The 13,053-nt window shown below is 42.3% G+C and overlaps 1 protein-coding gene across 3 annotated transcripts in view; it reads right to left on the bottom strand.

The window, feature by feature from the left end:
- Positions 1-906: 906 nt before the first annotated feature.
- Positions 907-13,053, bottom strand: part of LOC116084079 (PHD finger protein 11-like) — a 26,406-nt gene continuing 14,259 nt past the window's right edge. The window contains exons 2-10 of one of the 3 annotated variants that reach the window (XM_031360828.1): positions 11,995-12,628; positions 10,413-10,543; positions 8,544-8,593; positions 7,338-7,405; positions 6,503-6,566; positions 5,623-5,754; positions 3,352-3,423; positions 1,394-1,560; positions 907-1,223 (exon numbers count right to left, since the gene is read on the bottom strand). In XM_031360828.1, coding sequence (XP_031216688.1) covers positions 1,424-1,560; positions 3,352-3,423; positions 5,623-5,754; positions 6,503-6,566; positions 7,338-7,405; positions 8,544-8,593; positions 10,413-10,543; positions 11,995-12,324 — 984 coding nt within the window. In that variant the 5' untranslated portion in view covers positions 12,325-12,628 and the 3' untranslated portion in view covers positions 907-1,223; positions 1,394-1,423. Of the gene's footprint in view, positions 1,561-3,351; positions 3,424-5,622; positions 5,755-6,502; positions 6,567-7,337; positions 7,406-8,543; positions 8,594-10,412; positions 10,544-11,994; positions 12,629-13,053 lie in introns of all 3 variants that reach the window. The other 2 variants (XM_031360829.1, XM_031360827.1) reach the window with 2 other exon arrangements.

Here is a 13,053-nt window from a genome sequence, read left to right on the forward strand (position 1 = left end):
TAATTTACTGAGATGAGCAGATTGCAGCTGAATGTAAAGAAGCAGACAAAGCGCTAACATAAAAGTGTCCCAGCTGGTTCTGATGGGTGCTCAGATGGCAGTCATTCCAGTTGATCCCTCATGAACCGGCTTAGGCTGGCCTTGGTAACCACAGTATTGCACAAGGAATGATTCCTTTACAGTGTGTGTGTGAGCGCTCATTACAACCTAGACACCATGATGGGACACGGCTCAACCCCAATCTGTCGGTAGCATTACTGTGGCCCAGAGGATCATGGGAGGAAATGAGAATGTGGACAGGAGAGGAGTCAAGGGTCAGGGGCAGTGTGGGCACACTCATCTGATGCATACTGTCAGGTGGGGAAAGTCTTAGTCCTCCACAGTCCCTTTTCCCAATGGTGCTCTATTCAAAGATCCCAGTTTTAAATGCTGGAGTTGGTCTTGAACATGAAGCATGTGCTTGTAATGACTGTAGCCAAAAAGACACTTGTAAAAAGACTGATGAAGACCCACAAAACTGATAAACACAGAATAGTGATTGTGTCTTGTTACAGCTGAGGGCTGCTGGGGATTGTAGTAAATAAACTGTTGACTCTTCACAGTGTTTTTGACAAACATTTATTATAATTTTTTTAAAGATTTATTTTATTTATTTTATGTGTATGAGTACACTGTAGCTTGAGCCCATCATGTGTGTGGCTGCTGGGAATTGAACTCAGGACCCCTGCCAGCCTGCTTGCTCCGACCCCGCTTGCTACAGCGTAATACACTGTAGCTGTCTTCAGACACACCAGAAGAGGGCGTCAGATCTCATTACGGGTGGTTGTGAGCCACCATGTGGTTGCTGGGATCCGAACACAGGACCTTCGGAAGAGCAGTCAGTGCTATTACCTGCTGAGCCATGTCGCCAGCCCCGACAACCATTTATTAAGTGTGCTAAATATTGGGGATGTGGTAGTGAACAGAAAACAGGGTAACAATAAACTATGCTCAGGAATGAGTCTGCTATATTCTGAGGGAATTATTAATACTGAGAGGTGACTGTGATGAGACCTACTGTAGGAGCAGAGGAGGCAAGAGAAAGCTCTAAGATCCCACGAAAGGATGAGCAAAGGCTCTGGTGTTGCTGCCCTTGACTGGAGTGGGTAGGGTAGGTAGAAAGACTTCCTCGCTCCTTGGAGAACATGGAGGTCTGATCCAGTTGACTTGAGGAACAGCTTTTACTGTCAGGGGAAAGCAGGACAGGTGAGATGAGAAGAGAAGAGACAAGAAAGACCCAATCAGGTACTGAGCATGGATGAGCAGTAGCACATCAGAGCACGAGTGGACAGTAGATCTGTCACAGGCTGTCTCCTGAGCCTGCTTGCACTTCAGGAGACTCCTGGCCTCTGACCTGGTGGTCCTCAGGAGGTAGGAAAGATCCTTAAGTAGAGCTTGAGTGATCCAGGTCCCCATTTTCTTGAAATGAGCACAAGTTGTGTTGTAAGTCTGCAAGTGCCTCAAGCTGCTGCTTCATCTGCCTGTGCCTTTCTTCATATTCACAAGCTTTGCTCTTGATTACTTTAAAAGAAAGAAAGTGGCTTCAGTGTATGCAGGGATTCCATTAGCAATAGTGTACTGTCTCTAGTCTGGTTCAGTTCGAATATCCACTCAGCTACTGAGCCTCAAATGAGAAGACAGAGTGGTCTGAGCAGAAACTGTTCCTTTCACGTGTGTTCTGCCTATCTGACTCAGTATGGACGCCAGCATGTATCATGTGTTCTCCTTCATGGTAGAAGACTTAGAGTCTATTCATTTATTCAGAGACTAAAGCATGTGGCTGGCCTATGTATAACAACTCTTTCAGGAGCACATCTCTGGCTCCAAAGACATTTGTTGCAGCTCAGCTTTGGGTGAGATTTAGGAAGAGAAAATGTTTACTGTCAAAACCAACCAAGGTCATTTTTGTTGGGTTTACAATCTTCATAACTTAATTTTTAATTTCTTAATTGTCAGGATGACTGCATACCTACAGTTAGCTTGGAATCCTGGACTGAATCAGGCAGACCAGAATGGTGCCATGTCAGAAGTTACCCTTTTCTAGGTGGTTCCCATGCAGTCTTGATTAGTGTCTTGAGATTCCCCACATCATATGGTTATGACATTTTCTAGACACATAACTTTTATGCTAAGTGATACATGTAATTTTGACAGAAATATATCTTTCTGAAGGCTGTTTTGTTTAAAATAGCTATTCTTATTAACAAAAATTCTCACGTGATTTTGAAAGTAACTTCTCTGCTGACCAAATCTTAATATTGCAGAGTTCAAATGAGAACAAGTAACAGAAAATCAAACTGAGAGAGGCTGTGCACATTGAGGTGGCATAGGCAACCTGACTGCTCTTTAGGGAAAACCTGCTGCCACATAGTTCTACTGACAGGTAGAGAAGATCACTGTAGGGCAGTGTGTTATGAATAAGGGGGAGGAGCTACTCAGACCATTATGTGTCAGTCTGTCCCTCACTCATATCCAGAGACGCAGCACATGGACATATTTAGTACTGAAAGGGTCCATAATAAAGGCAAGCTTATTATGGTCTTCAGATAATGTCTCACTGGCTCTCACCCCTCCTGTCTCACCCTTTCAACTGCTGGGATTACAGGTGTGAACCATAACACACAGCTAAATGCATTATGTTTTTTGAAAACTAGGTCTCCCTATTCCTGCCTGCCTACTACCATGTAAATAAAATAGCAAAACACCAAAATCAAAAACAACCACAAACTTTTCTTGATCATTCTTTTTTTTGTTTTGTTTTTTACTTGATTAGTTTTAGCATTATAGTACTCACTGCTTTTGGGAATAAGTTTTGAAGACAAACCTTAATTAAAGAACTTGATATCTCTTCAAGAAAGTGGCAGTCAGGCTGCAGAGTGGGTCACTGTTGCCTCCATATTGCTGCTTGGGGGCAGAGAAGCTTGAGGAAGCCCCCTCAGCCTATGCCTGTCTATAGTCAAAAGCTTTGGTTGTTTCTGCCTTGTCAATCTGTTTTTCTGAACACAAAATATTTGTGCGTCTACCTGGAAAACATAGCATTATGATCCGACCACCCACAAATTACTGTATTTTGTATACTGTGGTCAGTCAGTCTGTCTGTCTATCTATCCATATGTCAACTATGTCTGTGTGCATATGTACACTACTTTTTCCATATTTTTCCTCTTCATGCATTGTGCTTTTCTGTAATGGGCTTTTTCATTTGACAATAATTCTCTTTAGAAATATTTGACTGTTATGCGATCTGTCGTTTTGATCTGAATGATAGATGTTTCGAAAAACACACTGTTCCTTACTTTATGAATCACCTACCTTCTTGGAATTGTATTAACGTGTCTTCAAAGAGCCCACTCTCAAACAGTAAGGTCTGGATCCCTTCATAGTCTAGAAAGAGAAGCAATTTCCTGTGTTATTTTAATGTAAATAAATCACACAAGGAAGGAGAAAGAGAAAATAACTGCAATAGGAAGAGAGAGGATCAGAGGAGGGCAGCTCAGTGCAGACCCAGCAGGGAACCAGGAGAAGTGTCAGCTCAGGATCTCTGTGCAGCCAGGACTTCTGGGGAGGGAACACCTGGGTTCCAGGGAGCCCCCAGGTGATTACGAGGCATCCAAAAATTTGAACATTCTTGGTCTTGAAAAAATTAGTAAATAAGATTATGTAACAAATGAGCTCTTGGAAATGTATACTGCTAATTTATGTTTTGGTTTATCATAGAGAAAGTCACTTAAAAGTCTATATTTTACATTGTCCCTTATAGTATGAAACACTCAGATGACCCTAACAAGGTATTATAAGGATTGTAGCTGATGCTGTATGCTTCAGGAGGTCACAGGAGCCATATACTTGTACACTGTAAGGGGATGTTTTTATGCTGTAGGAGCCATTCAGAAAGAAACTTCGACTACACAGTTGATCTAAACAAGTCATCCATGGCCTGGAAGGTGGCTCAGCAGGGAGGGCTGCTTGCTGTCACCTGGTGACTTAAGTTCACGCCCCAAACCTGCATGATGGAAGAACCCACTCCTCTGTCTTACAGAACCCGCATGGTGCAAGAATCCTCTGTCTTTCAGAACCCACATGGTGGAAGAACCCACTCCTCTGTCTTACAGAACCCGCATGGTGGAAGAACCCACTCCTCTGTCTTACAGAACCCGCATGGTGGAAGAACCCACTCCTCTGTCTTACAGAACCCGCATGGTGGAAGAACCTACTCCTCTGTCTTACAGAACCCGCATGGTGGAAGAACCCACTCCTCTGTCTTACAGAACCCACATGGTGGAAGAACCCACTTTTCTGTCTTACAGAACCCACATGGTGGAAGAACCCACTCCTCTGTCTTATGCTCTGTCCTGCACCTGTGTACTGGGACAGGGGCACAACGTAATATGAAATGATTTAAAAAATGATTTATTTTAGTATGTGTGTGTGTGTATGTGAGTGTGTGTGTATATGTGAGTGTGTGTGTGTATGTATGTGTGTATGTGAGTGTGTGTGTGTATATGTGTGTGTGTGTATGTGTGTGTGTATGTGAGTGTGTGTGTGTGTGTATGTGTGTATGTGAGTGTGTGTGTGTGTGTGTGTGTGTACATGGGTTAGGTATCCTCAGAGCCCTTAAGGGTGTCAGATCCCCAGGAGCTTCAGGTCCAGGCGTTGTGGGCTACCATACATGGGTGTAGGGAACCAAACTCAGGTCCTCTGCAAGAATATATGTGTTCTTCATCACTGGGGTGTCACTCCAGCCCCTGTACCAGTTTTAAGACCCTGGACTTATGAAGAAATAGAATTTAAGGCACATCAAAATTATAGCCTAGGGGTTGGTCCCCTGCACCCATGTTGGGTGGCCTACAACTGCCTACAACTCTGACTTCAGAGGATCATATAGTTTTGTTTTTTGGGGAGAGGGGTGCACTTGCACTACCATGTCTCTATCCTCCACACATGCACATATGTATATATGTATATATACATATATACATAATTATATATACATATACATATAAATTATATATATTTACATAAACATGTAATTATGTATATATACATAATTATGTATATGTATATATATACATAAATTAAGCACAGTAAAAGTATATTTTAAACAGCAAATGCAGCAGCAACAAAACCAGCCAAACTAGCACAGCACAGTTTGAATGATGTCTCCATCCAATTGTGTGCACCTCTGGGAAACAGACCTTCTGATCTCCATGCATTTTTGCCTTAAACTAAAAATCAATAACTTTTCCTTATTTTGTTGATTTTTTAACATTAAATTTTTAGGTTTATTTATTCTTTTCTGTATGAGTGTTTTGTACACATGTATATATAGTACCATGTGCATGCCTGGTAACTGGACAGAATGGAGGGTGGTGGGTTCCCCTCAAACTGGAGTTACAGAGTGAGCCACCATGGAGATGCTGAGAATCGACCTTGAGTCCTCTGGAAGAACATGTGCTCTTGGCCACTGAGCCATCTCCCCAGCCCATGATGTGTGTTCTCAAAGAATGGGTTAAAGAAGGGTGGGGAAGCATGGGAAGGAAGGTGTGGTGTCTAGAATGTGCTTACAGTTGGCCCATTCAGTACCTGACTCTGAGGCAGTCTCATCCGTGAATCTTCTAAGAATTGAATCCATTTTTTCTAGTATCTGTTCAAATAATTCATTAAGAAGTCCTGCTTCCTGGCATTTCTTAAGAAAAGGGGCTTTGACAGCTGCATCTAAGAACAAAGAATGCATCTTTAGGAGGAAATGGACAGTTATTCACATCATGTGCTCACTTTATACTTTACCAGCTGATGGGTGAGCATACTTACCTTATTTTTTTTCTATAGCTCAAATAGTAATGGCTCAAAAATGAAAACATGTCTCTGCTTGACATGTATTAGCTATATGAATTGATGTGGTTTGGTAAAATTTACTTTAAATGCTTGAGATGACAGCTCCTCATACTTGTCCTCATACAAAGCCATACTTTGGCATGTTAAAGACACTGCCACCTGTCCCTGTGAGGGACAGCACATCCCTGGATTATGGCCTCAAGCGAGATACCTGCCTTTCAAGCATGTCTTCTTAGAATGAGAAGAAATGGTCCATTCCAGCTCAAATGACTTTGATATGGTATGGGTTCTAACACAGTGCATAGTTATAATAAAGATTTATGTTCTTGCCGGGTGGTGGTGGCACACACCTTTAATCCCAGCACTTAGGAGGCAGAGGCAGGCGGATTTCTGAGTTCGAGGCCAGCCTGGTCTACAGAGTGAATTCCAGGACAGTCAGGGCTACACAGAGAAACCTTGTCTTGAAAAACAAAACAAAAACAAAACAAAAAAGATTTATGTTTTTATTAAATACCAAATGCCCAGAAGAATAAAGATGAAAGCATGACACCAGCTTTAAGTTATATGGTCAACGTTTCTCTAAGTATTCTGATCCATCACTGTTACACAGTCATCACGGGGAACCAACCTCTGTGGCAGAAAGGCTCTCCTGTCACATGTCTTTTGGATCTCATGAATTTCACTGGTTTTGGCTGGAAGAGAAAACCAAAATTATATTGAATTTTCATGTTGGTCAGGAATAACACACAAAATTAAAATATTCTGCTACATAATGAAATATATCAATAAAATCTAACAAAAAAATGTATTAGGCAAAGTTTTTTGTTTTTTGTTTTTATTTTTTTAAATTTTAGTCTTGATGAACTCCTGGATCCAAATGGCACTCCCAAATAGCTAGGACCTATAGGGTATTCTGTCTGTGGCCTGAAAAACATCTCTTAAACAAGAGGGAGAGATTGTTGTCTGACACTAATCAATGTAGAGAAACTGATACAAATCTCTCCAAATTCTTTTACATTTTATATCTACTAATCCAGAAAATTTTAAGTTAGAAATTTGATTAGGTGTGGACCAAGTAGCTGAGAAACACTTGCTTATGAACAAATGCTTGTCTGTTCTCTCAGCCTGTTTAGGACTAAGTGTCGTGAAAGGACACGTTTTCCCTAGCATGGTTCAAGGAATGATTGACAGAGGCTGAGGGAATGACGTCATCCCCTGAGCCTCTAGCCTCTTACCACTCTCAGTATTCTTCTACCATGTCAGGATGCTCTACACCTCCTGAGTGCAGGATTGTCCCCAGGATGCTACACTAAGAGTAGCTTCAGCTCCATCGAGGAGAGAACACACATGAAGGATGGTGTGCCAATGCCAGCTCCTCAATGACTTGAAAACCGTGGGTCTCTGGCATTTAGAATTCTAAATAAGGACATTACGTAAAGAAATTAGGTCTACAAGTCAATTACCTCTGTGGGAGGGTCTGATGAGAGGCGTTTCTTCCTTCCTCTCCTCTTCTTTATGCTTGGGCTATCAGCTAAAAGAGAAACCATTTCTAGGTTGGGATATGTAAAGCAAGATAACTGAGTGGTTGTGGTGCACACCTTTAATCCTTGTCCTTGGTAGGTAGGTAGAGCCAGGTGGAACTCTGAGTTTGAGGCTAGCCAGCCTGATCTTCAGAGTGAGTTCCAGGGCAGCCAGGTCTACACATAGAAACCCTGTCTCATATATATGTATTTGTGTGTATATATATATACATATATATGTGCATTGAAGTTTGTATAACATACAAAATATGTGCCAAAGTTATTACAAAATCAGAATATTGGCAAACTTGAACCTAAGCATTTGCAACTTAAAACTGAAAAGTGCTTTTAATCGTAAGCTCCTAAGCTATGAACAATTGAAATCAGGGTGCTTTGTTGAACAGAAGAGCTAGCCTGGGTCATTGGGAATGGTTGAAAGGTGAAGAACTGACACGTTTCACCCATCAGGCTGACATGCTCTCCCTTGAAGACTCGCAGGGATGTGTGCACTCCTATTTTCCTGGTCTAGAGAGACTCTTCAGAAGATAAGGAGCCAGCGCTTGCTGATCCATAGTTTCAGCAGTTATTCTTTGACCAGTGATTTTTCTTGTAACAACTGTACTTAATGGTATAGGTATCAAGTGGAATGAAGTTTCATGGGGAATAGTACTCTTTCAATAGAGGGTCTAGCCATGTACCTCAGGCCTGCCATGAACTATTCTATTTCTATTTATTTATTTATTTATTTATTTATTTATTTATTTATTTATTAGTACAGTGTAGCTTTCTTCAGACACACCAGAAGAGGGTATCAGATCTCATTATGGGTGGTTGTGAGCCACCATGTGGTTGCTGGGATTTGAACTTAGGACCTTTGGAAGAGCAATCCGTGCTCTTACCCACTGAGCCATCTCACCAGCCCCGAACTATTCTATTTTCAATTGAGTTAGAAACATAATGACAATGACTAGAGATGCCTCAGCGCTTGTGAGCACTCACTGCTCTTCTAGAGGACCCAGCTTCCATTCCTGGCACCCACATAATGACTTACAACCATCTGTAACCTAAGGCATCCACACAAACAGGTGCTCATAAAAATTTACAGTTGATAAGGAGTTAGCTTTCTTTAAACTCACTTTAGAAACTTACCACTTTCAGTGGTCTCTTCTTGTTGTGGAGGATGTTCTGCGCAAAATACTCTGAAAATACAGAATTTCAAAGCATCACTGAATCTTTTACTTTGTGGAGACCTACCTTTGTTCTGCATCCCCAGTGCTGGCAGGAAAGTTGCAGGCCACTGCACTGGGCGAAGTATTCATTTTTAAAAAGAAATGTGTTCAAGTCCATGTCAAATTGTTAACCACATCCAGTGTGGGTGAGGGTGGCCATTGTCTTTGTGCCCTTTGAGCAGTAGAAAGGGGACTCTGGTCCTTGAAAACGTGAATGCTGGGGGAATATTTTGAGCAGCCCTAGTTCCTATGCTGTGATGAGGGGCATCTAAGGAACTGTGGTTTAAAATCTGAAGCTTCTATCTGACCACCCACAATCTTGCTGATCTTCACAGTCCACACAGACACACGTGCCCAATTGGGGAGAACGACTTTTCAGGATCAGAACACGCCTTCACCAGAACCTGGATTTGGTGAGTGTCTTCAGAGAGAAGGCAGTGTAGCAACCTAGAGAACTGGAGTGAGGAGCTGTAGAGGACTTCTCTGCCCAGGCTTGCCTTGGTCTTCACCCTTATGACATCTAGGGTCCTCCAGTTACCCCAGTTCCCTCCATGCACTGGGTTCCTAGCGGCACCCAGTTCAGTTACCTCCTCTGGACCTGGGACCTCTGCCCACCTTTCATTTGATCTCAAATTCCATTCCCAGAGGGACTTGGGTTTGTACCCTCACCTCTCCTATACATTGATTTTAGGCTTATACTACCGTGTTTGCCTATGAGTTTTGGTAACACATAAAGGAGTATAGGAAAGATTAGGACAGACTCTCACCTGTGTCCTCCCAGTCCCCAGTGTCAGTAATTTTGAAGTCAAGGTGAAGCCCCTTTCTGCTCAGCCCCTCCCAGATGCCTGTCTGCACCTGTGCCCACCCCCAGCTTGGTGAATTGTCAGCTTCACTCTCTCTGAGTACCTCTCAGCACATTGTGAGATATCTCAGTTATTCTATGCACCTCAATGTTTAAATTAAAATTTGAACTGCTTCTCCGCTGGGAAGGCTGCATGGAGGGAACTGGGGTAACTGGAGGACCCAAGGTCTCATAAGGGCGAAGTCAAAGGCAAGCCTGGGCAGAGAAGTCCCCTACAGCTCCTCACTCCAGTTCTCTAGCTTGCGATGCTGCCTTCTCTCTGAAGACACTCTCCAAATCCAGGTTCTGGTGAAGGCGTGTTCTGATCCTGAGAAGTCATTCCTTGCTGAAATAATTAAGTTTTTTTTTTTTTTTTTAATATGGAGTTAAGTATTTCCAGTATGGTTAATATACTTTTTAAAAATTTTTAATTTATCTCTGTAATTTCAAGGCCAGCCTGGTCTACTTGGTGAGATACTGTCTCAAAAATAAAACCTTTATTCAGCAGGGACTTGAGTCCCTTTCATTTGATTATATGTGTAAAAATGACTGTCAGAGTAAAGTGAGCTCTTTGTGAACATAAATGATGAATGTGAAGTTCTTCTATAGGTTTCTCAGTAAGTCAAATATAAAAAGTTCAACTGAATGAACTTTTAAGAACAGTGACAAGCTGGGGGCTGGCAAGATGACTCTGCAGGTAAAGGTGCTTGCCATCAGCTCCAACAACCTCAGTTCCATGTCTGGGCCAACAAAGTCAAACAAACCCTTGAGTAGTTCTTTTTCCTGTCATGTGCAGAAATGTGAAGCCGAATTCCTGGTGGCGTCCCATAATCCTGTTCTCACGTGAAACTCATTTGCATGGATTAAGCTGGAGAAGTATGTCACAGGCTAGCCAATTCTTATGCACCCCCACCCCTCCACCATGCAGTTTCAAAGCTATTTGATTACTTGTAAGTTCTTGTAACTCCAACTTGTAGAAGTGCGTGGTCCTCCTTGGCACAGAGTAAGTGGTAATTCTTGGCACAGGATGTTTCACCACACCTCACAATGGCTCCTTTGTTATTACAAAATGAGCATAGCTATAAAGAATAGATCATAAGGAATAAGTACCTGTTTCATTAAATGTTTAAGCCAGCAGCCCTGGGGTTTTGTCCTGGCTATCTCTGGCATATCCCAGCCTCCATACCTACACTAAATAGGAGTTAGATTTGGCAACCCATGAGGAAGTTTCAGCAAACCTGCAGCCAAGTGGCATCAAAGGCATGGCAGAGACAGCTATATCACAGTCTGCATAAATGGAAAAACAGAGATTTCTTAAAGGTGAAGCTAGCAGGCTGCTTTATCCCTCTGCAAGGGATTGTTTCGGGAACTTTGTTGTTTCAGGTCAGAGCAGCTTGTGCTATGACACTAAAGATTGCGATCTCAGCTGCCACTTTCTATGACTTCTTCTTAGACATTTCTCCCTGGGATGGTGGTACCTGCTCCACAGGTACACAGAGTTGTTACTGTGGAAAATATGACATGAATGGAACCTGTTTCCAGTGTGTACAAACTAAACAACATTAAAAACACAACTGAACAACAGTATTTTTCTTGACCCCTTGATTTAATTTCCCTATTTTTATATGAAGGTATATTAATGATGATTAGGCATTGTGTGGCTCCAGTCATTAACACTTTACTGTGCTTGTGGTCGGCCATGAAAGCCTCAAACTTGCCAATCTGCAAATGGCCTTTTATAAAGAAGTCCAGAGACCCAGTGGACCTCAGAGACACAGCCTTACCATCCTTCTTTCCTGGTTAGGCCCCTATGCCCTCAGCTCCAAGGCAGATGCTGACAATGATAACCACCCAGAACTGGTACAGAAGACATGCAGCGAGCCTTGACATTCAGAAGGCATGTCAAGGATAAAGCCTTTTGCTCTGGATGCTGCCTGCAGCTTTGTGGCAGCAAGAGGACCAGCTACCTGCTTTAGGGCAGGAGAGCAGAAGGAGAGCCTAGATGGCACTGTTGAGCTGCTGAAATTGGTCTTTGCTCTGATGGAATGGCAGTAAGGACTTGTTCCAGCCTGACTGATTTGTTCCTTCTGTCTGAGAGTTTTCACTCAGACAGAGGCATCTCAAGCCTGCTCCCCTGATGTGTGGGACAGTTGGTTGTACGCAGACAGCGTCAACTGAGGGAGTGTCTCACAGTCCACCTTCCAGCTCTCCACGGGTTTCTCAAACCTTGCTATACCAGACTCTGTTTTTAAATGAAAGATTAATTCTTATTTTTACTACTCCGTATGCATGTCTGACTGTATTGAATATGCATGTGAACATGTATTGCCGGTACCTGTGGAAGCCAGCAGAGAGTATCTGATGCCCTGGAGCTGGAGTTACAAGCAGTTGTGACTTTCTATTTCGGTGCTGAAAGGGCAGTAAGCATTCCTAAATGAGAACCATCTCTCCATCCCCCCCCAACAGGCTGTCCTTTGAATGTAGACCCCAAGACTCATCATTTATAAGCAAAAAAGGCATGTCAACTTACTATCGAGCTTCCTCTCCAGAGCCTTTCCAGTACTGAACTCACGTCAAAATTTCCAGCTATATTACGTGGATCATTGGCCTCACATTCTACCAGTCCTGATGAATACAGCTGGAGGTTGCAAAACAAAAACAAAAACAAAAAACAAAACAAACAACCAGAGTTGGTGTGAAGTAGTCCTGACCAACACAAGTCAGCGTTGCCTCTGGAAAGGGTTGAAGAGAAGTACAGAGTGGGCGATGGCTCCGAGCACTGGCCACTGTGCAGGAGATGAACAGACAAGAGCCATGGGACTCCTATGAGAAACTTCAGTCTGCAGACACAGTTGTACATGGTAACTGATCTCTATTGACTCTGGAGCCAGGCAGACAGTGTCTCCTACAGCACTGTTATTCTCTGCCTAGGAACGCAGAGCAGGCTCTGGCAATGGCTGAAGCCATGCAGTCAGTGAAGTCAAAGCAAGGGACAGAGGCCATTCCTGATGGCTTTCCAGGCCTTATTCTTAAGCTTGAAGAACCGTGCCTGCCTCCACAACCAGATCTTCACTCTTGTTGTTGTTAAGGTAGGGTCTCATTGTAGCCCAACTGGCCTGGGAGTCCCTCACACAGGTCCACCAGGCTCTGCCAGAGTGCTGGAACTAAAGACATACATTAATACACCTGGCTTTTTTTTCTTTTTAACTTTTATTGCATTATGATGAGAAAAGTTACATGATTTCAAATTATCTGAATTTGTTAACATTTAAAAACATATTTTAAGTAAATAGAATTAAATTACATTCTTGTTTCCCTTTTGTACTCCCACTTCTCCCAGAGACCCCCTTTCAATACCTACAATATCTTTTTTGTCATATTCCTTAAAAATTATAAAATATTATAACAATAAAAATAAGTATTGTAAAAGTTGTTTGATATAAAACAAAAATCAATTTAACAGTCTTATGTAGATGCTCGTTTACAGCAATACTGAAAGTACATTTTTCTCAATATAAATTTTAAATAACTCCAAACATATTAACTGTAATTTCAAAATAATACATCACTACTAGTATTTTCTTAAATG

Source organism: Mastomys coucha, unplaced genomic scaffold (genome assembly GCF_008632895.1).
Source record: "Mastomys coucha isolate ucsf_1 unplaced genomic scaffold, UCSF_Mcou_1 pScaffold9, whole genome shotgun sequence".
In the NCBI taxonomy this organism is placed as follows: Eukaryota; Metazoa; Chordata; class Mammalia; order Rodentia; family Muridae; genus Mastomys; species Mastomys coucha.